At 49.8% G+C, this 24214-nt stretch overlaps 2 protein-coding genes across 7 annotated transcripts; one reads left to right on the top strand and one right to left on the bottom strand.

The window, feature by feature from the left end:
- Positions 1–1200: 1200 nt before the first annotated feature.
- On the top strand, positions 1201–4342 carry Hdhd3 (haloacid dehalogenase like hydrolase domain containing 3). Of its 5 annotated transcripts, XM_075944847.1 has the most exons (4): positions 1201–1425; positions 1819–1960; positions 2678–2884; positions 3468–4342. In XM_075944847.1, exons 3-4 carry the CDS (start codon positions 2875–2877, stop codon positions 4253–4255), a joined length of 798 nt encoding a protein of 265 aa, XP_075800962.1. In that variant the 5' UTR covers positions 1201–1425; positions 1819–1960; positions 2678–2874; the 3' UTR covers positions 4256–4342. The 5 variants fall into 5 exon arrangements, with proteins under 5 accessions (XP_075800962.1, XP_075800963.1, XP_075800961.1 ...); XM_075944848.1 differs by lacking the exon at positions 1819–1960 and having other exon boundaries at positions 2707–2884; XM_075944846.1 differs by lacking the exon at positions 1819–1960.
- A 2907-nt stretch (positions 4343–7249) lies between these two features.
- On the bottom strand, positions 7250–23953 carry Bspry (B-box and SPRY domain containing). 2 transcript variants are annotated; one of them, XM_075944844.1, is made up of 6 exons: positions 23438–23953; positions 19227–19325; positions 16620–16850; positions 15178–15200; positions 9984–10108; positions 7250–8360 (listed from the first exon to the last, which is right to left on the bottom strand). In XM_075944844.1, exons 1-6 carry the CDS (start codon positions 23906–23908, stop codon positions 7822–7824), a joined length of 1488 nt encoding a protein of 495 aa, XP_075800959.1. In that variant the 5' UTR covers positions 23909–23953; the 3' UTR covers positions 7250–7821. The 2 variants fall into 2 exon arrangements, with proteins under 2 accessions (XP_075800959.1, XP_075800958.1); XM_075944843.1 differs by having other exon boundaries at positions 15178–15203; positions 23438–23949.
- Between the last annotated feature and the right edge of the window lie 261 nt (positions 23954–24214).

Below are 24214 nucleotides of genomic sequence, written 5' to 3'. Positions count from 1 at the left end.
GAATCTTCATAAATCCTCAGAGGTTTTCTATGTGCTCTGTCATGCCATCTTCATATGGAGGGCTATATGGAACGACAGGTGACGTTAATTATCTTGGAAATCCACTTAAAGCTAGCCTGGATTCTGTTGGAAGTTGCTTTGTCTAGTCCCCAGAGTGGCAGTGTTGGGATCTAAACTAAAGGGTTAGTTGAGGTGACCCTAAAAAGAGACAGTCAGGGATTCTGGATTCTGTGAAAAACAGGTGGAACACTGATGTCCTGGCTACCCTTCCTACCTCCATTTCTGAGAATCAACCTTGTGACACAAAATCGGTGTGGCAAGTGAGAGCCCCCTGGCCCATGACTTTGCACTTTGCTTTCTGAGGCCCAGTGAAACAAGTTGAGTTCATCCAAAGTCCACAGAGAACCAGGAGATAACACGCGGGGGAAGGGCAGTAAAGAGCAGTGGGAAGTGCCTCTCCCAAAATCCTTGTGTATTAGCTTGATTTTCGTGTAGGCAGGAAACTGCCGTTTCCCTGCTGTGTCCTCAGTGAAGGAATGGGTCAGGCACAGAGCACAGGGGCTGGCTTAGCACGTGGCAAATCAACAAAGTTGAGGGTGCAGCTTTGTTTGCTTCCGACAGTTTTTTTTTTAAAGATAAATGTGTGTTTCAGTTATGAAAATACGACTCTTCCTTACCCTTAAGACCTAGGGTAGACAAACTCGGTGGTGGCACGTCTATAATCCCAGCTCTTGGCAGGCTGATGCAAGAGATGTTCACAGCCAGTTTAATCTGCATAGTGGAACCCTATCTTTTAAATGTCTAGCCTGTAATCCCAGCACTGGGGAGGCAGAGGCAGGCGGACCTCTGTGAATTCGAGGCCAGCCTGGTCTACAAGAGCTAGTTCCAGGACAGGCTCCAAAACTGTCTTGTCTCAAAAAAACTAAAGTAAACTAAGCTGTCTAGGTTGCTGCAGAGGACCCTACCTACCTCAATGACCTCTGTGGGTGTGACAAGCAATTTCTTTCTAGAACCCATTGGGGTCTCTCAGAACAGAGACGTATCAATAGCGCATTGCTGGAGTCCTCACTACATGCACTAGGGGAGACAGCCTGAGACCCAAATCAGTCTAGGTACTTCCCCGGGTGTCCCCATTCCTGGGAAGTGGGGACGCGGGCGGGGGAGGGCAGCGGGGTAGAGAAACGCTGAGAGAATCACGGGTTGAGATTGTGACCTTGAGAAGCAGGAGGACGACGGGACTGCGTGGGACCGGGAGCAGGGAGGCTACGGGGTAACGGAAGGAACAAAGACCGGAGACCGGCTTGGTGACGCCCAGAGCAGGGCGGGGCGAGAAGTAATGTCAAGTCGGCGCGGGTCGCGAGCTTCTGCGTCTATGTGGAGCCGGTGGAGCAGCCGCTGCCTCTCTGGTCTCTTTCCCTGAACCAGGTAGGTGCCGGGCCCCGGGGTGGGAGCCGCTGAGCCGTGGGGGCGCTGTGCAGCCGAGCGGGGGACGCTGGAGCCCGGGTCACGCTGCTTTCAGGGTGGTCAGGCCTGTCTGGAAGCCCCCACCCCGCTACACGTTTTTTTTTTCATAGCTGAGCCAGAGGTGTCCCGAGGTGTTTAGGATGCAGTCAGGTTCCTGGTTGGCCCTCGGCCTACCCACTTGAGCAGTAAGAGCCCCTTTAAAGTGGTCTCCCTTTATCAAGCTGATTTAAATCCTCCTCTTTGTCACATTTCTCTGAGCGCCCTCCCCTGCCCACACCTCTCTATCTGTGCCTGCTTGGCAGCATTCTGAATGAATCCGCCCCCTCAAATTCATAGAGACAGTTTTGTCTGCAGTCAGGTCTGTCTGGGGGAGAAAGCTGCAATCGGTCTCTGGAACGCGTCTGGGCATTGGGTCAGTTGCCCTTCTGAGTTGGCCTCGGTGGCAGTTGTTATTACAAACTCTAGCAAGGATGGAGAAGCTGCAGCTCAGAGCCAGGTAGGAACAGGCTCTCTTCTGTCCCACCCTGTACAGGCTCAGCATAACCCAATTTTTGAAAGAATATAAATATAGGTAAGCAAAGTCCGGTTGAAGGGAACCCTGTCTGGACATTTGGGTTCTAATCCTGGCTGGTTTTTTTTTAATATTTATTTATTTATTATGTATACAATATAATATTCTGTCTGTGTGTATGCCTGCAGGCCAGAAGAGGGCAGCAGACCCCATTACAGATGGTTGTGAGCCACCATGTGGTTGCTGGGAATTGAACTCAGGACCTTTGGAAGAGGAGGCAATGCTCTTAACCTTTGAGCCATCTCTCCAGCCCCCTCCTGGCTGTTTTTGCAGACGGACTGTGACCGTAGGCAAGAAACTGCCTCTCACTGGCTCCATCCTCCCCTCTCCAGCCATGTTGCTCGTCAGACCAGGGACCATCCTCTCTTTTGACATTACTAGTAGGTTTTTGGTTTTTTTTTTTATGAAGTTGGAGACTTTATTACTGATATTTTAATATAGGCTTAATCATGAGAGTCAGGAGAAAGTTGGGCATACTCAAGCGTGGGTCTTCAAAGAAGGATCACATTTACTATTAATTTTAATAGTGTCATGGGCTCAGATGGCCTGGGTTCAGTTCTCGGCACACACACACACACACACACACACACACACACACACACACACACGGCAGCTCACAACTGTCTGAAACTTCTGTTCCAGGGCATTTGACACCTTCTCTGGCTCCACAGGCACCAAACGTGACTGAGGTGTACTTACATGAAGGCAAAATACAGCATAGAGATAACAGCAATCTTAACTGCTTCCCGTCTTGGACCTACAAAGCTGTGTAGCTGAGCTCAGCTCCACTGGAACACTATGCCCAGCCTCAAGGCCCCAGAACTTCACCTGCCAGGGAAATGTCCCGAGGTCAGAGACCAACTTTGTCTACAGAGAAACCCTTATCATTTAATGCCTAGGAATGCTGCAGGGGCTAGAAATCTGTCTTCTTCCCCAACATATGGCTCATAAGATGCCCAGAAATTTGGTTTGAAGCGTATGCATAAATAATTTCATTTAGTACAAAAATCTATGTTGGGTTTTATTTTTTGAGACAGGTTCTCAGGCTTGCTATGTAGCCAAGGATGACTTTGAACTTCTGATTCTCCTGCCTTCTCCTCCTAGTCGCTGGGATTATAGGTGTAGCGCTATGCCAAGCTTATTCGGTATGGGGATCAACCCAGGCTTTATGTGTGCTAGGCAAGCACTCTACCAAATGAGGCACAGGTATTCAGAGAGTAATTTCTCAGGACATGAACTTTGTCCTTCGGAATGTTGACCCAAGTCTCTAACATCAGGGTCCATCTCACCTGCCAATGTTCATTCCAGGATCTTGTACTGAAAGACATTTCCAAAGTGCCTCGTGTCTGCCTACAACTCTGACCTACACAGCCTGGAAGCTGTAGAGGAGACCTGAACCAGTTTAGTAACTTCTTTGATCTGTGACTTACAGTGACCTTGCTGTCCATGGCCCACCGGCTGCAGATGCGTCTTCTGACATGGGATGTAAAGGATACCCTGATCAAGCTCCGCCGTTCTGTTGGGGAGGAGTATGCCAGCAAGGCCCGGGCCCATGGGCTGGTGGTAGAAGCCACAGCCCTGGAACAAGCCTTTGGGCAGGCATACCGGGCTCAGAGCCACAACTTTCCCAACTATGGCCAGAACTGTGGCCTTACCTCCCGTCAATGGTGGAAGGACTTGGTCCTCCACACCTTCCACCTGGCTGGGGTCCCAGATGCCCGGGCCATTACTCCCATTGCTGATCATCTCTATGAGGACTTCAGCAGCCCCTCCACCTGGCAGGTGCTGGAGGGGGCCGAGACTACCCTGAAGGAGTGCCGCAAGCGGGGTCTGAGGCTAGCTGTGATCTCCAATTTTGACCGACGCCTAGAGGACATCCTAGTAGGCCTTGGCCTGCGAGAACATTTTGCGTTTGTTTTGACTTCTGAGGCTATGGGCTGTCCTAAACCAGACCCACGAATTTTCCACGAGGCCTTGCAACTTGCTCATGTAGAACCTGCGATGGCAGCTCATATTGGGGATAGTTACCCCTGCGATTACCAGGGGGCTCGGGCTGTGGGCATGCACAGCTTCCTGGTGGTAGGTCCAGAGCCTTTGCACTCCTCAGTCAGAGATTCTGTACCTAAAGAGCACATTCTGCTCTCTCTGTCCCATCTCCTGCCTGCCCTGGATCTTCTGGAGGCCTCAAGTCTGATGAGGGAAGGAGGTGGGACCAAATAAACATTGGAAGCAAGGAGTCCCTTCTTTCTCCCCTCTCCTGCCTTCCCTCCGCAATCTCGATAAACTATTCTGATCCTAGAACAGCAAGAGCTTGGCAGTAGCCTAGTTTTTGAGTTCACTCATTATTCATACCTCCGTCCCTCTTTATTTATTATTATATGGGGGTGTGGGCTAGAGGCTAATTTTATAGACTCTGGTCTCTCCATCTTCCCATGGGTTCTGGGGATGGGACTGAGATCATGTGCACATGTGCTACTATGCACCCGGCTGTCTCACCCGTTCCCTCTGCCCCTCCTCTGCCCCTTCTATCGTCACCTGCTCCATATCCACGGAGGGACCCTATTCACAACCAGGTTGATGTGAACTGTCTCTAGTCCACACTGGCTTGGAGCTCGTGGTCTTTCTCCATCAGCCTTCTGAATCCTAGAATCACAGGTGTGAGCCACTTTTAAGAGCTAGGGACATGGATCAGCAGTAGAGCACTTGTCTGCCTTATGAGGCCCTGTGTTCAAACTAGATATATTATCATTCTCTCTCCCTTGCCTTTACAGCAAGGGCTTGTTGTCACTGGAAGTCTGACACCCCACTGTGCAACACACAAAATCAAAAAAGCCCAGAGAAGTTGAAACAGAAATCCCTTCCCAACCTTGGAAGCTCAGGGTTAGATGAATCAGGGTGCTGGGCTATACAGTAGGGACGCTGTGCACCCTTGAGAGGACAACACCATAACTGCTTCGAAGGACACTGCTGGCTTGTGCCTGCCCTGCAACAGATACCCTGGTAAATGTTTTGTTTTGTTTTTGAGGCAGAGTTTCTGTGTGTAGATTTGGAACCTATCCTGGAACTCTCTCTGTAGACCAGACTGGTCTTGAACCCAGAAATCCGCCTGCCTCTGCCTCCTGGAGGGCTTAAAGGCGTGTGCCGTCACGCACAGCCCACTAAATCTTTTTACCGCAAAGCTATTCAGTGGGCAGAGGTGGCATAACCCCCACTTTACATATGAAGAAACTGAGATCCAGGGCTTAATCTGTCTGTGGTCACACTTGTGAGGGAACCTGGATTCCAAATTTGCCTGTCTGGCTCAAAAATCTATTGATTTAACCACTGGGTTAAATCACTAGACAGGGACCCGTGTCATGTGAGAGAGTGCAGTGGATTTTTTTTTCCTTTCAAGCCAGGGTCTATCTGTGTAGTCCTGGTTGTCCTAGAACTTGCTTTGTAAACCAGGCTGGTCTTGAACTCCTGGTTTTGCCTCCCAAGTGCTGGGATGGGTGTGGGCCATGATACCTGGCTGTTTTTTTTTTTTTCAATTTAATTTTCCTTCCTGTCTTACCTATACAGATGTTGTCTATTAGATAAATCTGTGCCTTGTTCATTGCTGGGCACAGGGGATAGCATGGGCTATCAGCACACATAAACATGAGTATATAGGCTCTGATACAACAGTGACTCTGGAGGGGACTCTCACCAGGGAATAAAGCTTGGGTGATATCTGGACAGTCAGAGGTGTGTTTGCAACAGCCCCACCATGAACTGTGAGCTGAACACTGTCAGGGCATGGCCTGGGGCCTTTGGATACTAGTGGAAGAGGGTGACTTTGTCCCTAGATGTTTTTTTTAACAGAGCCCATGTCTAGGCAATGGCAGAGCTCTTCAGACTGACGAAACCTTTCTGCCCTGGATCTGATGACTCAGTAGTAACTCCTAAGGGTCAGGCAGTGAACACAAGTCATGAGCCATGGTCCCAGCTACAAGGGTCTCAGAAACCTTCAACAAAAGTTAGCTGACGACAGCAGACCTGTGGTTTGATCTGACCAGTGTTTTGAAGAAGTAAGCAAGCAAACCTAACAAAGCATTTCACATATAGACACGGTAGCACTGTCTGTAACCCTGGCATTCTAGAGGTGGAGGCTACATAGTGCGTTCAAGGCCAGCCTAGGCTGTGTGAAACAGTAAAAAAGCAACAAAGGAGCCGGGTGGTGGCAGCACACATCCTTAATCCCAGCACGTAGGAGGTAGAGGCAGGCTTGTCTACAGAGCGAGTTCCAGGACAGCCAGGGATACACAAACAAAACCCCCTCCTGATGACCCACATGTGCCCTGGGACTCCACAGAGATGGGGAGACTCTACAACAATACAGCTATCCTCTGATGACTTCTACATGTGCACCCTGGCACGTGAATGCCACCTCATATTAAGCACAATAATAAATTAAAAACTAAAAATCAAAAAGACTAGGGAGAAAGTTCAATGGTAAAATGCTTGCTCACTACTAACATGAGCCCAAATGTGATCATCAAAACCCACATAAACTTGCCAGGTGGTGTGATGTGCACTTGGAATCCACAGCGGGGAGACTAAGACGGACAGACAGACAGTTCCTGGAGGCCCACTGGCCATCCCCTAGTTGATGAGCTCCAGGCCAACTGGAGACTGTCTCCAAAGGGGAGATGGCACTTACATACATGCATGTCTAAATACACACATGTACATATGAACCCACATAGTCTTCGCAGGCATGGCAGTAAGGGACTGAAGCAGAACAGTGATTATTTGCCAGCTGGACTTGTGGCCACCCTAACTGGTTTTCACACTGCTCAGTTTGCAGTGCTAGGAATGGAACTCAGGGCTTTTGGCATGCTAGCCAGGTGCTCTGCCACCAAGCTTCCTCCCCAGTTCTCACAAAAATGTCATCCTCAGATGAGCTTGTTATGGAGGAAACGGCAAAGAGACGTGCTTTTGGTTCAACATCTCCAGGATCTTTCTGGTAGGGGAGCCACGGCCCACTTATTCCTAAGCCTGTACCCAAGGCTGTCTGGCAGCTTGAAGCCAGTTACAGCCAAGACATCACTGAGCATCCAGAACCCTCTAACGACACTCACATTCATCCATTAAGGATAGTCCTCCTTTCCCTTAGCTCTTCTGGTATGAAGCTCTCCAGCCAGGTCTCCACCCCAAGGGAAGCACAGTGAGGGCGGATCACCCTATCACAGGCAGGTCCATGCTACAGCTCAGCCTCAGGGCCTGGGACAAATGCCCACAACTGTGCGACAAGCACACTTCCTGGGATACTAGTGCCATGGCAGAATGTGGAAGGAAGGCATGACACTTCCAGGCCTGTTTTCTGGCCAAGAGCTGCCTGGCAGGTTGTCCTTTGTATGCTAGAAAAATATTCTTTCCACAAGCTGTATCATGAAAAAGACCAAGAACTACTGAGCTGAGAGGCTAGGGAATCTTCACCACAGGCTTCTCTGCAGACACTCCAGGAACTGCCACATCACAGGTCACCAACCTGCCCGGCCATATACTCCCTCACTGTGCACCAGGAACCATGCCGGATGGCAGAGACACAGATTTATGAGATCCTCAGAAGAGCACAAGGAACGGTGGGTTTGGGAGAGTAAGGTCAAGAGAGAAACAGGTTCCCCACAGATGATCAACATTGAAAGGTTATGTCTGAGTTTGAAGCAGATCCCATGGGGAACAGCACACACATCACCGGGAACAGGACACTAGCTGGAAGCATGGCCTGGCCTGCAAGGGTGACAGGAGGCGTGGATCTGGCCTCATTGTGGCCACTGGTGAACGATGGAGATGAGCTGGTCAGCCACGGCAAAGACTGGGAGCAGTGGTCGAGGGAAAGACGTGCGGTGGATGTGAAGCACCGTCCCTGAGGCAGGCTCACAGAAGACCAGCTCTCCCGCTTGGAGGTCCAGCAGCACGCCCAGCTGTGCTGGGCACCGAAGCAACGCCAGAGGCTCGTGCTGCCCATTGTGTGAGAAACGGAACTCTTGAGCATAGCGGGAGAAGACCCAGGAGAAGGCATTGTGGCCCAGGCGGCAGTCACTGCCAGAGCCCTTTCGAGGCAGCTGGGCTGAGGCGACGCCCACTTTATAGGCACAGCTGTGCTGAACATTCACTATCCAGGCGTGGAGTCCGGCCTGGAAGGTGGTGGCCGCCAAGGCATTAGGCCAGTGGTCAAAGCGTTCGGGGTCATCTGAGCAGGGCTTGGACTTCTTGGCACTGAAGGTCAGGGTCCGTCGATCTTCAGACAAATGCAGCAAGGGGCTGACAGTCCTTTCATTGATAAGCACCTCCTCCATGCCTGTCAGAGAGAATCCTCAGGGTTGTCCCAAGTCCTACCCCTGCTCCATTCCTAATCTGCTCCTACCAGGTAGTCAAAGGCTTCTTACCACTCACTGACCTCAGACAGCCATCTACTCTCCCTAAGCCTCAGTTTCTTCCTCTTTAAAGTACTTGTCACAGGGTAGTCATGGGGACTAGCTAAGGTAGTGTGTGTCAAGTGCTTCGCATAGACCATGCTGAGTAGCTAGAGCCAGGAGAACAGTGGCTATTGGTCTAAAATCTTCATGTGCAAATTCTGATCGAAAGAAGTGGGCTGGAGAGATGGCTCAGCGGTTAAGAGTATTGCCTGCTCTTCCAAAGGTCTTGAGTTCAATTCCCAGCAACCACATAGTGGCTCACACCATCTGTAATGAGGTCTGGTGCCCTCTTCTGGCCAGCAGGCATACATGCAGACAGAATATTGTATATATAATAAATAAATATTTAAAAAAAAAAAGAAGTGAGTTGTCCAAGTTCCCGTCAAGCTGGTGGTAGGGTCAAGTGAATACCCAGTATTTTAGTTTTCCTTATCTTACTGCTTTTGAGCTGATCCTATCTGTGGCTTCCAGAGCTGATATCCTGAGGGCAGAGCCCAAAACTAGGAAGCACGACAAAAGCAGTTTTCAGAAGTTAACTATGATACCAGAATCTAGAGCACAACGCTATTACTGGTCATAATAATAATTACATATACATATATTACATGGATAACCTGCAGGGGAGAGTTAAAACTGAGAAAGCTTCAGTCTGTCACCAGGGGATATATGAGCTTCCACCTAACCCAGCGGAATTCTGGGAGACAGTAAGTTTCGCCTCTGACGGTCCAGTATGCAGCACAGGCCAACATTCAACACCAGCCAACGTTTTGTTGGCCTCTTGTGTTTGAGACAGGGTCTCAGATAGAAAGAGAGGCAGCTAGCCTGGCCTCAAACTCAGACAGGGGGAGAGGCAGCTAGCCTGGCCTCAAACTCAGACAGGGGGAGAGGCAGCTAGCCTGGCCTCAAACTCAGACAGGGGGAGAGGCAGCTAGCCTGGCCTCAAACTCAGACAGGGGGAGAGGCAGCTAGCCTGGCCTCGAACTCAGACAGGGGGAGAGGCAGCTAGCCTGGCCTCGAACTCAGACAGGGGGAGAGGCAGCTAGCCTGGCCTCAAACTCAGACAGGGAGAGAGGCAGCTAGCCTGGCCTCAAACTCAGACAGGGGGAGAGGCAGCTAGCCTGGCCTCAAAACTCAGACAGGGGGAGAGGCAGCTAGCCTGGCCTCGAACTCAAGAGTTCCTGCCTCAGCTGCCCAAGCGCGGGGCATCACCACACTCATTTAAGCCGGTGTTTGTTAAGTGAATGGGTGAGGCAAGCCCTGGCAGCTTCACTGTGGTGATCTCCAGTGATCTCCAGGTAGATGTCATTCTACTTTAAAAAGGAATCTGAGGTTTCCAATAAACGATAAGGAGCTGTCCCAGAGAGGTGAGATGTTAAGGGGGGCGGAACTTAAAGGAACATAACTTATCCTATACCTAACCACAGAGAAATGGGAAGGAAGGATCCGGGCAACCCCTCCCCACCCCCACACACTGCAGGCTGTGCTGCAGTCTCGTAGCTCCTAACCTGAGAGAGACCCGAGGACCGATGTTGCCCAGAGTTGAGTCAGCAGTGGGCTCCAAGCACACTTCTCGTTAAAGCTTAATTTGTCTGACTCCTGGGGATCCAAAATGCCCTCTGCTTCCTCAGCCCTAATGCAGGGGGAAAAAGAGACAGAGGTTCAAGAAGGTTCTGGAAATGCACCTGGATCTACATGAGTGAGGAGAGGAAAACAGAAGTGAAATCCTTCCTTTGTAGGTGACACCATGATTGTATTAGCCAGAGGGAAAGTGGCTTTTCCTGACTCCCCCTCCCCAGGGACCTTCATTCCAGCAAAGCAAACAGTATATAGGGAAGTATATTCTTAACTGGTCTTAACAGTGGGGGCAGAGCTTGGAGACACCTCAGCAGTTAAGAGTGCCTACCGCTTCTGCAGAAGTCCCCAACTCCAATACAACCACCTCTCACCCCAATTTCAGGGGATCAGAAAGCTTCTGTGAACACTTGCAAACTCACCAACACACACACACGCATGCAGGCATGCAAACACAGATAAAATAAGTAAAACTTGGGAGTGGAGACTGGAGGCTGTGCGCTCTGACAGCAGAGATGGGATAGGATCTGGGCCTCTGGAGCTGCTGTGTGATAACATTTCTTTATATACTATCCAGAAAATATCTCACCTCCTCTAAAACCCACTGCAACAGTAAATGTTTCCCTGGTTGGTCCAAAGATCCCAGCCACTCCTCGGTTCTTAAACACAAACACCCCTAGCTGAGGACCACACAGAATTGGGACATTTAGTCCTCAGGATGGAATTCCTCGAAGCTGGGGAGGTGACTCAATAGGTAAATCACTTGCAGTACAAGTTGAGGACCAAGGGCTGAATCCCCAAAACCCATGTAAAATGTGATGAGATAGCATGCACCTACGATCCCTGTGCTTCTAGGCAAGATGGGAGGTGGAGAGAGGAAGCTCAAAGGCCAGCTAGCCTGGTGTAGGCTAACAAGGAGACCCTGTCAGAACCAGCATCTGAGATTGTTCTCTGACCTCCACATGCACGATGGTATTTACACACACGAACATGCAGGTATATATATAGACAACACACAAACACACACACACACACACACATAAGAAAAAACCCCATGAGGGCCAGAGAGATGGTTTAGCAGTTATGAGGATTTGTTGCTCTTGTAGAAGACTCTGGTTCAAGTCCCAGAACCCACATGGAAGCTCTCAACCTCTGTAGCTCAGCTGCAGAGAATCCAATGTCCTCTTCAAATATCCTCAGGCAGCTCCACCTCATGGTGCCCTTACATACACACAGGCGCACACACACAGGCGCACACACACACAGGCGCGCATACACACAGGCGCACACACACACAGGCGCACACACACAGGCGCACACACACAGGCGCACACACACACAGGCGCGCACACACACAGGCGCACACACACAGGCGCGCACACACACAGGCGCACACACACACAGGCGCATACACACAGGCGCACACACACACAGGCGCATACACACAGGCGCACACATACACAGGCGCACACACACAGGCGCACACACACACAGGCGCACACACACACAGGCGCACACACACAGGCGCGCACACACACAGGCGCACACACACAGGCGCACACACACAGGCGCACACACACAGGCGCACACACACACAGGCGCGCACACACACAGGCGCGCACACACACAGGCGCACACACACAGGCGCACACACACACAGGCGCACACACACAGGCGCACACACACAGGCGCGCACACACACAGGCGCACACACACAGGCGCGCACACACACAGGCGCACACACACAGGCGCACACACACAGGCGCACACACACAGACGCACACACACACAGGCGCGCACACACACAGGCGCACACACACAGGCGCGCACACACACAGGCGCACACACACAGACGCACACACACACAGGCGCGCACACACACAGGCGCATACACACAGGCGCACACACACACAGGCGCACACACACAGGCGCACACACACACAGGCGCGCACACACACAGGCGCGCACACACACAGGCGCGCACACACACAGGCGCACACACACAGGCGCACACACACACAGGCGCGCACACACACAGGCACACACACACAGGCGCACACACACAGGCGCACACACACAGGCGCACACACACAGGCGCACACACACACAGGCGCGCATACACACAGGCGCGCACACACACAGGCGCACACACACAGGCGCGCACACACACAGGCGCAAACACACAGGCACACACACACACACACACACACACACACACACGATAGATAAATATTAAAACGAGCCAAGAATCTTAAAGGAGGGACTGCCTAAGAGCAGGATGCTGCCTATCCAGATGTTTGGCCTCTGTGTTTACTGTTTTATACATGATCACTTAGACTGTGTTGTAATGGGAAGGTAGTAGGTTCTCCATTCGACACCAGAATGGAGCTTTATGGAAGATACTGAGTAGAAAATGGGAGCTGGATTCAAGTCCTGCTTCCATGTAAAAAAAAAAATAGAATAGACTTGGCCCAGTTGAATGAGCCCGGGCACCATTCAACACGTTTCCCCCCTCAACCCGAAATGAAATCTCAAAGGGACAAAAAGTGAAGCAGGAACTCATCTGATACTTTGCAGTCCTCCAACCTGGCTTCTCAGAAGGAATGCTCCTCCACCTCTAATTCTGAAGATGGCCTGAGGCCATCCAGAGGTGCTCCTCTGATGCATGCAGTCTCTGTGAGACTGTCACTTACTGTCCTGGCCTGAAGAATGAGATGAGCAGCCTTAGAAGTGAGGAGACACAAGTGTTGACAATAGGCTCTGAAAACAAACAAGAGAGAGCCTGTGCTCTCAAAACATAACAGCACAATGTGGGGAGACAGGGAGGATCAGTGTCAGCAACTGAGCTGTCCTTCCAGAACAGAGCTGAGACCACCCATGGACTAAAGTCAACAGAGAGCCACCCGTCCAGCTACTGCGTGGGACAGAACACAACATTCATAGCCCCAAGGTACAGTGGGACTTGAATAGAGCAAAGCCTGGCTGGAATCAGAACAGTCTGTCTATGCAGTGGGGACTTGTTGCCACTGTGCCACCGAAGGTGTGGACATACCAGAGCCAACAAAGCAATTCTCATTAGATAAGTGAGATCCCACCCAGACAGGCCTGACAACAGCTCTTGGGAGAGCACAAAGCACTACACACAAATCTTCAACTCTATCAGTAGGTTTCTCAATGGAAGAAGTACGGACTCAGCAATTCAACAATCATGTGCTGAAGGACTAAGCAAATGAACAAAGCTATTGGCCTTGTTTGGAGCTGAGATTCTTTTCTGGCTATTATTATTATTATTATTAATATTATTATTAGTGGTGGTGGTAGTGGTAGCGGTGGTTTTTTGAGAGAGGGTATCTCTATGTAGCCTTAGCTGTCCTGGAACTATGTGGATCAGGCTGGCCTTGAACTCACACAGATCTATCTGCCTCTGTCTCTCAAGTACTGGGATTAAAGGCAAGGGCTATCAGGTCTAGCCTAGGAGCCAGGGTTCTTAGTATAAGATACAAATATGAAACTGGAGGCAGGCAAAGGCAGTGTTAACTGCAGTGTTAGACTGGAATTAGAAGTTATGATACAGATTCGTGCATAAGAAGTTACAAATATCCCCCAACTCTGATTAAAGGTCCAGTACAATGACATGTCAGTAGCAGTGAGAACACTTAATGTCTCATACTGGCTTTGTGATATCTCATCCTACTAAAAACAGATATAAGACCCCTGGAGAAACAGCTGGTTCCAGGGCTGGGGCAGGCAAAATCCAATCTGAACCAGGGATAACTGAGTAAGAATGTGTACCACATGTGTGTCTGGCACCCAAGGAGATCAGAAGACATCAGATTATGGGTTGCAAGCCACCTTGTGGGTGTTGGGAACCAAACCCAGGTCCTCTGTAAGAAGAGTAAGGTCTCTTAACTGCTGAGCCACTCTCCAACCCTCCCACCCCTGGGGACATCTTTTGTGCCACAGTAAGAAATACTCAAAAAAGAGGGGACCTATCAAACAGACAAGCCAGTGTCTGGTCAAAGCAACCACAGCGGCAGCGGGGCTTTACTATGCAGCAGAGAAGATCAGAATCTGTGACTGGCACTGGTTCCAAATAAGAGGGAATAAGTGAGAAAATAAATGAACAACTCGGGCAGAAATTAACATGGGTGCAAACGTAATAGCCTTGATAACGGGACAGTGACATCACAGCCCAGGCTATATATATCATTAAAAGGAGGCAAAAAAGAAACACACACGAAGCCACATATATTCCAATTAAATAAGAAATCCAAAATCCCAAATCTAGTCAGAGTTTGGAATCCCACATCTGAGACTGGTGCACGGACTCGGTGGATAAAGGTGCTTGTCAGAGAGCTTGGCGACCCAGGACTCACACGGTGGAAGCAGAGGAACAGCTCCCACAAGTTGTCCCCTGACCCACACATGAGCCATGGCACCCGCATGCACCTACACACACGAAGTAATTAACTATTTCTTAAAACCAACCACATCTCTAGGGAAACAGATTGGGAAGGGTTGATTTGATAAAGGCTCGCTTTCCATTTTAAATCTTTTTCATTTTAGAGGCTGGGAATTGAACCCAGAACTTTGTACAAACCAGGTAAAAGCACTGTATACCAAGCAATAACCCTATTGGGATAGGCTAATCACCTTGCCTGGCTAATTTTATCCATTTGGTCATTTCCTCAGGCCCTGGCTTCTCAACCTTCTAGCATTCAGAAATGACCTGTTGAAATTCCTTAACTACTTAACAATTAGGATGGGAAATTTGAGTGGTAATGCAGCCTTAAGTCTTAAAAACTCGTTCACTGCAGAAAGAAAGGTAGAGGAGACACCAAGGAAGCAGGTATCAGTGAGTCCAGGCCCCAGTTCTGAGTCTCAGGATTCTTATCCAGGGTAACCATAGTTGAAGTAGGATAAAGTTTAGGAAAGCCCAGGGCAAGGCCCTAGCTAATAAGTATTTGCTTCACTTCCTTTCGATATGGATCTGAAGAAGACGTGGAGGGTGAGAAGGCATGGGCCTGACCTCTGACCTTGGAGCTAGGCTTTAGGAAGTTGCAATGGCCTGGGAAGAAGGAAGGGGGTCTCAGTGATAGCCTGAGCAAGTTATAGGGACACACTCACCTCTCAACAATCTCGTGCTCCTTCTGCTGCAAGAGAGGAAAACATAGTCAGGCTGGCAGCAGACACCCAGTGTGTGAACATGACCTGCCACATTTCCCTGCACACAACTGTGTGGATGCCGGATTCACAACAAAGGCCTAGCCTCCTAACATACACAAAAATGAATCAGCCATTGCCCCTCCCCTGTGGCGAACCAGGCTCCTCTCAATTCCAGTTCAGCACCATCTTCCACAGAGCCAGTGCCACCCACCATGGAGACCCCCTGCTCTCAGAGGCCTGTGAGGGTCCCAGTTGCTGGGACAGGGTGTGCCCTTGTCTGGAAGCTGGTGCCGAGTGAATTCACAATCGAGGGCAGTCAGACCACCTTCCTGTTTGTTCTTCATTCCTCCTCTGCTGGTAGACACTCAGGTGTCTACTGTCCCTCAAAACTGGAGGCTTCTGCAGATCTATAAAGTACTTTGAAAAGCAGTGCACTAAATACTAGTTGCGATTATGTTTGGTAAACCCAAGAATGTGTTGTTTATATTGGGGCCTTATCTGACCTCCGATGGATTCCTCTACTACCATGACACATTCTACTTGTCAGTTTATGTAGCAACTCTTAGGTAGAGCTCAGAACAACTGCAGCTGTGCCCTGTGACTCTGCCCCATTACATAACACAAAGGCACTCAATAAGTATTTGCTTGCTGTTGAAAGTATATCGTTATCAGGTGCCAAATACTCAGATCATTTTATTTCCCGTCTCATGTTAAGAAGAGAATGATATTAAACATAGTAAAGAAGATAGCTATAGGGACTACTGCCAGGGGATCTTGCAGTAGGCGAGAGAGATTGAGTTCAACTTTGAATGCAGCATGGGAATTGATGGCCACGGAGCAGGGTGGGATCACTGTGTGGAAAGTCACTAACAGCAGTGGTTCTCAATCTTCCGAATGTCTGACCCTTTAATACAGTCCCTCATGTGAGGTGACCCCATCATAAGATTATTTTCATTGCTACTTCATAACTGTAATTTTGCTGCTGTACAAATCATAATGTCAATATCTGTGATTCCCAACCCCAGTGAAAAGGGTTGTTCAGCCCCCTAAGGGGCCGCAACTGCTGACTAAAGAGGAAACATTGAGGGGGAGGGGGACCCTAGCTAAACCTACCTGACAGGATTCTTGCTAAAGACAGACCAGGGTGACCTTGGGGATAGTGGAGAGGTGGAATCTGATAAATGCCAAGGGCTATCAGATGTCAATGGTGGGGGCTTTTGGCCAAGCTGATTTAGCTGGGTTCTTTGCTACAGAAGCATAATGATGGGCCAGAATAGAAACAAGTCTGGTAGAGATCACTGTCACTCATCCCTGTCCCAAGGCCATCTTTTTAGCATTCTTGAAGTCTTCAAATCTGGGGGAACCTAGCCAACCTTCTGTGTCCTCACCCTCTCCTGACTTACAATCAGCTGGAGGTCATTCAGATGGGTGAGCATGCCCACCAGGCTGGTACGGAGGGTGTCCAGCTTTCTCAGTGCCTCCGTCCAATGTGCCTGCTGAGTCAGGATACTCTGGTGAGCCCGCTCCTCTTCCCCGAGCACCTGCTCCAGCAGCCGCTGTTCCTCACTCTCACACAGGCCCCTCACCAGGCTCATCCTCTGGATAACCAGCTCCCTCGCCGCACTAGCCGTGCTCTGGCAAGGGAGAAGATGAAGAGTCAGAGACAAAGTCCCAGTCACAAGTAGGAGAGGAAGTACGGGCGTAGCAGAAAGGATGCCAACATTGATTGACGGTGTCTGCCAGGGGCTGAGTACAGAGAACAAAGGGATTCAAGCCATTTACTTTGACACCCTAGCATTTAGAGTTCGGAAGTGTTGCATAAAAGATTCAAACATCCAGGCCATGTCTCAGAAGGTCATGACCACAGTTTAAAAGGCGTGCGGGGCTTAGAGATGAACCAGCATTGGGAACATGATGGTCATGGGACAAAAATGAAGGAATCATAGTGATCATAGGGCACAATGGCCTTGAAAGTTATTCTTATCAGCCAGACCAATACAAACCAGGCTCCAGTTGAAATTTCACCTCGCCTCAGAGCCAGAATCTTGTCCCCTCCTAAGGCTTGTCCATCCCAACTGGTTCCAACAACAGAGTTTTTAATGTGCCATCAAGGGGCTCTGAAAAAACTTTCAGCTAAAGATGTTTTTTTTTGTTGTTGTTGTTTTGTTTATTTGTTTTTTTAAGTTTTTCGAGATAGGGTTTCTCTATGTAACCACCCTGGCTGTCCTGGAACTCACAGAAATTTGTCTCCCTCTGCCTCCCGAGTGCTGGGATTAAAGGACTATGCTACGTTGTCTGGCTCAGCTAAGGATGCTAATGTACATCGTCTTCTGACTCCCAGTGGTCAGGTTCTGGCTGCAGTAGGTACCTCCAGACACACTCGGTGACTGAGCGGGAGACTTCCTGTCAGCCTGGACACTGCGAGCATCCTCCCAACTGTCATCTAGCCCTGCTCCCGAGGCCCAAGGACGGTGGCTTCTCTGGGCCCTGCGCCTGCAGACCTGCTTTGTACAGTTCAGGAAACAGTCATCCTTCTTTTGCAGAAGAAACCGAGACCCATATCTTCACAGTGTGGAGGACAACAGCTTAGTGAATATCAAGGAAGCTCACTTGAGTCTGAAGCACACTGACTTCACCTGTACCTGCAGCTCACTTGCTCTCCTGGCCTTTACTTTCACTGCCTATGGCCACTTCCTACTATAGCTGTTCCTTTTTAAACTGAAATCCCAATCTGTCTGTGATCCTGTGTGTGTACGAGTGTGCACCACATGCGTGTCGGATCTCCAGGAGCTGAAGTTAAGTGCAGTTCTGAGCTGCCCAAAGTAGGTACCAGCAACCAAACTCAGGTTCTCTGGAAGAGCAGGAAGTGTTCTTAACTGCTGAGCCACCCTTCTAGCCCCTAAATTGAAGTCTTTTGCCTTATTAATAAATAAAAACAAAAAACCAACCTTTTCAGTGATTTGTCTTTATATCTGAAATGAAGGCAACCCCCCTGTGACCGAACCTCTTGTTTCTCTGATTTTACTTCTTCCTGCTATCTCCCCTGTTCACACTGCTTCAGCCTCGCAGGACCTTCTGCCCCAGAAGCTCGGGCGCCCTCTGCCCAGGCCTTTTGCACTTGATGACCTGACTAGACACTCTTCGCGCAGTTGTGCGCGTCATCGCTCCTCTTCCTAGGTCTCTGAGCAAATACAAACCTTTTGTTCAAACTTTTCTTTATCGTTATTGTGTGTGTGTGCATGAGCAGGCATGTGCACACCACGGTGCATATGTGGAGGAAAGAAGACAACTTTATAGAATTAGTCTCTCCTTCTATCTTTATGTGGCTTCCAGGAACAAACTTAGGTCAGCAGGCTTTTGCAGCAAGCAATTTATCTCTGTTTTGTTTTTGTTTCTTCAAGACAAGATTTGTCTGTGTAACAGCTCTGGCTGTCCCGGAACTCACTTTGTAGACCAGGCTGGCCTGGAACTCAGAGATCTGTCTGTCTCTGCCTTCTGAGTGGTGGGATTAAAGGCGTGTGCTACCACTGCCCAGCAATATCAGCTTTTCTCGATGAGAGCATTCCTTGGGGCTGGAGAGATAGGTCAGCTGTGAAGAGCACTTGTTGCTCTTGCAGAGGATCTGGGTTTGGTTTCCAATACCCACATGGTGGCTCACAGCCATCTATAAGTCCAGTTCTAAGGGATCCAATGCCCCCTTCTGATCTCTGCTGGTGCCAGGCACACATGTGGTACGCACACATACATGTAAGCAAAACAATCATACACATTAAAATAAAATTTAAAAAATCTAAAATTTTGTGGGAAAAAAGGCACTAGTCTTTTTGGCTTTAAACCCAAAGTCACCAGGATTCTGCTTTCTAGTCCCACAGCCTGTGTGCTGACGGAAGCAGCCAGCTTCTCAGTAGAAACGAGGCTGTAAGCCTGGAAAGGGATCTGAGACTGTGCTAGACCTGGGCTAGAGTCTTAGCTTAGGGGGAGGCCCGGTGCCGAGAGTAAACGAGAATTACCACTGCTTTCTGGTTCTTCCCTTGCAGGACCTCCGCCACATACTTGGTGATGCCCGCGCTCTGTAGCTGCAGCCTCTCACACTGGTCCACAATCTTGTTCTGCAACACAGACAGCATTACTGTGTCTTTATTCATGCATATGGGCCACTCACTCATCCGAGTGGTTTTTCCCTTTTACTCTACCCTTAGTCACCCACTCCCATGGTTCAAATCCAGATATCATCACATCAGAAACAACTATGTTCCCAAAATCTTATGTCAAGGAACCCATATAAGCCTATTGTGTCTTTCCTTCCAGCTCACCAGTGCTGGGCTCCCTATCCAGTTACTCATTTGGGGCCATCAAGACACTTAGGTCTTTCTTTTTTATGATTTATTTATTTATCATGTAGACAGTATTCTGTCTGCGTGTACACCAGAAGAGAACACCAGATCTCATTACAGATGGTTGTAAGCCATCATGTGGTTGCTGGGAATTGGACTCAGGACCTCTGGAAGAGCAGTCAGTGCTCTTAACCTCTGAGCCATCTCTCCAGCCCATACTTGGGTTGTGTTGGGTCTGTCCCCAACCCTCCTCCCTCACCTCACCACTACTTCCACTTCTGTTATTCTAGCCAGATGGTCACCACCTCAGAGGAACCCTGTTAGACTGCCTCCGCATTACCACAGCCATGTCCAGTTCAAAACCTCCCAGTGGTTTTCCAATACAGTGAGAATAGGCCTCTTATCTGAGCTGCAGGTCCTACCTGGAATAACTCTTTGTCTCCCACGCCACCTCCTACTTCACACAAACCTTCCTTCAGCTACTTAAAAACACCAGATTTACCAGCCTGCCCGAGGGCCTCTGGGCTTGTTACTTCCTCCTTCAGTTTTAGCCTCCCCCAATTGTTTTACTCCCTTGATCTGCCCTTATGCCGCCTCCTCGGGGAAGCTCACTGACTCACCCTGACTCTGGCCTGCTTTATTTCTCATAGCTGCTGACTACATCTTGTATGCTTTCCTGCATATAAAGGGCCTTAAATAAATATTAATTGATATGAAGTCTCATTGCTTTGACCACAAGTGAGTCGTAGTGTTCTGTTCCCAAAGTCACGAGCATCAGCCATCAAGGGGCAGGGAACGGGTTGGGAATGAGGGAGCTGAGGCAGATGGCTAGCTGGCTTAGACCCAGGCCTTTCCCACTCCTTCACAGGAGGTAACAGCTGCGGCACTTCCAGGTACCAATCCCTCCGCTGCTCCCCAGAAGAACTGGCCACAGCGCCATTCGCCACAGGCCACAGGCGGTCCATTACCTCTTCCAAGAAAGTCTCCCAACCCCTCCCATCACGTACCCAGGGATGAGAGAACTGAGCTTAGCTATTGTCCTTTTTTATTTTATTTTATAAATAAAGCATGGGTATATCTGACCCTCCACTTTTTTATGACTTACATGAAACAGAATATGCTATTTTAGAACTCTTTTCAGTTAGTGTTATGCTGTTCCAGATTTTTAAAAATGTATTTCATGTATCAGTGTTCAATCTACATGCATGTTTGGACACCCGAAGACATCAGAATTCATTACAGATGGTTGTGAGCTGCCATGTGGTTGCTGGGAATTGAACTCATGACCTCTGGAGGTGCTGCAGTGCTTTTAACTGCTGAGCCATCTTTCCAGCCCTTATCCTTTTTTTCTTTAAAAAAAAAAGTTTTAGCCAGGTGGTGGTGGCCCATACCTTTAATCCCAGCACCTAGGAGACAGAGTCAGGCAGATCTCTGAGAATTCGAGGCTAGCCTGGTCTACAAGAGCTAGTTCCAGGGCATGCTCCAAAGCTACAGAGAAACCCCGTCTTGAAAAACCAAAAAAAAAAAAAGTTTTATTAGTGTATACTAACTATATAGACGGTCCACGTGACTCTCCTGTCGCATCACCCTTCACCCACTAGCGCCCCCTCCACCCTGATCCTCTCTTCCTTAATGCTCCCCCTTCTAAGGTTCATGTCTCTCTTTTCTTTTTTAATTTTTATTTATTCTGACGATTATTATCTTATTGCGTTGGTGTTTTGCCTGCATGAATGTCCTGGAGAGGGTGTTAGAACTCTTGGAGCTGGAGTCACAGACAATTCTGAGCTGTCATGTGGATGCTAGGAATTGAACCGGGTCCTCTAAAAGACGCCAGTGTTCTTAACTGCTGAAACATCTCTCCAGCCCTTCTTTTTTCCTTTTTATTACTTAAGACATTTTTTTTCTTTTGAGATAGGATTTCTCTGTATAGATCTGGCTGTCCTAGAACTCACTTTTAGACCAGGTTGGCCTTGAACTCGAAGATTCTCCTGCCTCTACCTGCCAAATGCTCAGACTAAAGCTATTGGCTTTTTTTTTTTTTAAGACAAAGCTTTATTATGGAATCCGAACTGGCCTCAAATTCACCATCTCTTGCCTTACTCTCTCAGGAGTGTGGCACCACACCCAGCTTAGGCTGTCTTTCTCTGGCTTGTGTCCAGGTTCCCCATGAGACACAACACGTGACAGTCGTCTGTCTGATCAGGCTTGTTTCCGTCCACTTCCCTCCATCTTCCTTCCAAACCATGCCATTTTATTCTGCATTAGAGAATAATACCTAATGTGTCTATGTATGGGAATATATCCATATTTTTCTATAGACCTAATGTGTCTATGTATGGGAATATACCCATATTTTTCTATAGACCTAATGTGTCTATTATGGGAATATATCCGTATTTTTCTATAGACCTAATGTGTCTATGTATGGGAATATATCCGTATTTTTCTATAGACCTAATGTGTCTATGTATGGGAATATATCCATATTTTTCTATAGACCTAATGTGTCTATTATGGGAATATATCCGTATTTTTCTTATCCAGTCTTCCGACAATGGGCACCTCGGCTGCTCACTCACTTTGAGGCATGGGTCCGGAAGTTAAGAGCGGGTGAACCCGGTGCTATTTTGCCCAGGGCAATTTCTCTGCAGGATGGAGGGAAGGAGGGGTGGAGGGAAGGAGGGTGTACTGAAGTCATGGTGTGTGCTAGGGCTAGGGGTGTAGCTCAGGGGTAGAGTCTAATATGCCCGAGGCTCTGGTTAAACCCAGCACCAAAAATGAAAAGCAAACAAACAAAACCTAAAGTAGAAGGGGAGAGACTTGCTTCCGTTCAGCCAAGGCCAAGCACGTGTGTCAGGTCTTAGGGTGGCCCAGAGAAGGCTCCTGGGGCATAGCACCATGCAGGCCACCCTGCCCCAGCTTTCACCCCTCCCACTGCTCAGATTCAAGGCTTTCCATGAGGTCCTTTCCTCTTCCTAACCACTAAGGTCAAGCAGTGGTTTCCTCTCGCCCTCTGAGCCCTGAACATTAGGAGTCTGGGAGGAGTCACCATCCTGCTGTGGGTCTCCTCCTCATCTGAAAAACCTGAATTCAAACCCACGTTTCAAAAGCCCAGCCTGGGTGGAATGAGATGATAAATATCTAAGTCCTTAGGAATTTGTAAAGTGCTCACCCATGATGCAAGCTGATTCTATCAACTTTACTCAAGTTTATTTTCATCATGGCTGAGTAACTGAACCCTGCTGGCCGCAGTTTCCAGCAAGGTATGTTTATTACAATCTGGTTGAGTAGCTGATGTCCCTAGAATGAACAGCAGGGCTCAATGCCAGGGTGGGGTTGGGAGAATTAAGCCATTTAATAAAATTGCAAAGAGTTCCCCAGGGGCCACAGCTAGAATGAAAGCACCAAGGTGACTTGGCCTCCAACCTCAGAAGTTCAGGGGAAAGGGTGGGGGTGGAGGGATAACAGGAACAGGAAGGTGACCAGCCTAGAGCCACACGGGAGATGGGGAGGCCTTGAGTCCTGCCATTCTCCCCATCCTGGTTCATCAACTTCATGTCAAGTCAAGGCCAGGTTGGAAGAGAACTAGATCCCTCACCAGAAAACCTGAGGGGAGGGGAGGAGACTCTGAGTTAAGGGGTGTGAGGGAACTGAGTTTTTCTGAGGTCAGCCATAACAAACGCGCGGTATTATGAATGTCCGGAAACTACCGGTGAAATATAACAAGCTAGGTTCCGTGACTCACGGGGAATGGGTAGAATTCGAACTCGGATCCAGCTTAATCCAGAGGTCACACCTCTAAACCACCTAGTTCTGAAAGGGAAGCCAGGCCCCGCCCCCCGACTCCGAGAGCAGCCACCCCAGTTCCCGGCCCCAAGCCCGCTCACTCGCAGCTCCTCGGCGTGCTTCTCCGCCCTGCGGATGCGGTGCCCGTGACAGCGGCCGCCCAACCTGGCGCAGGCTGCGCACACCGGCCGTCTCTCGAAGAGGCAGAACAAGCTCAGAGGCTCTCGGTGCTCGGAGCACAGCTGGTCCGGCTCGGACCCCGGCTCGGACCCCGGCCCGGACCCCGGCTCGGACGCCGACTCGGACCCCGGCTCGGATCCCGGCCCGGACCCCGGCTCGGATCCCGGCCCGGACCCCGGCTCGGACGCCGGCTCGGATCCCGGCTCGGATCCCGGCCCGGACGCCGACTCGGACCCCGGCCCGGACCCCGGCCCGGACGCCGACTCGGACCCCGGCTCGGATCCCGGCTCGGACCCCGGCTCGGATCCCGGCCCGGACCCCGGCCCGGACGCCGACTCGGACCCCGGCTCGGATCCCGGCCCGGACTCTGGCTCCGAGGCGTCCGCGGACATGGCCGAGAGCGGGGCGCTCCACCTGTCGCAGGTGCCGGGGACCGGGTTTCTTTCGCCCACGCCCTTCCAGGCCCCGCCTTCCCTGACCCCGCCTACACAGTCTGCGCCCGCGCGCTAACCCGCGCCACCTTTGTACGATTAAGTTGTATAGTGCCTGAGTTTTTAAAGCAAACAACTAACAACCAATATTCTAGTGACTGAAAGAAACTTTAGTGAGCACTTACGAAGTGTCGGTTTTTTGCTAAGTGCTTTAACTGCTGGTTTGAGAGGCAGCTTTAGGCAGATAATTTTAAAGCCAGGCTCCCC

This window comes from Microtus pennsylvanicus, chromosome 13 (genome assembly GCF_037038515.1).
Source record: "Microtus pennsylvanicus isolate mMicPen1 chromosome 13, mMicPen1.hap1, whole genome shotgun sequence".
Taxonomy (NCBI): Eukaryota; Metazoa; Chordata; class Mammalia; order Rodentia; family Cricetidae; genus Microtus; species Microtus pennsylvanicus.
Note: the sequence above shows the minus strand (reverse complement) of the source record. Positions and strands in the feature narration are given on the sequence as shown.

Excerpts from the sequence above, each read along its gene's own strand:
- Bspry (XM_075944843.1), bottom strand. The coding sequence starts at position 23,908 with ATGTCCGCGGACGCCTCGGAGCCAGAGTCCGGGCCGGGATCCGAGCCG. Across the intron at positions 16,851-19,226 it reads GGAAGAACCAGAAAGCAGTG|AGCACGGCTAGTGCGGCGAG; the intron begins GTAATTCTCGTT and ends CTCCCTTGCCAG. Across the intron at positions 8,361-9,983 it reads GGTCCTCGGGTCTCTCTCAG|GCATGGAGGAGGTGCTTATC; the intron begins GTTAGGAGCTAC and ends TCTCTCTGACAG.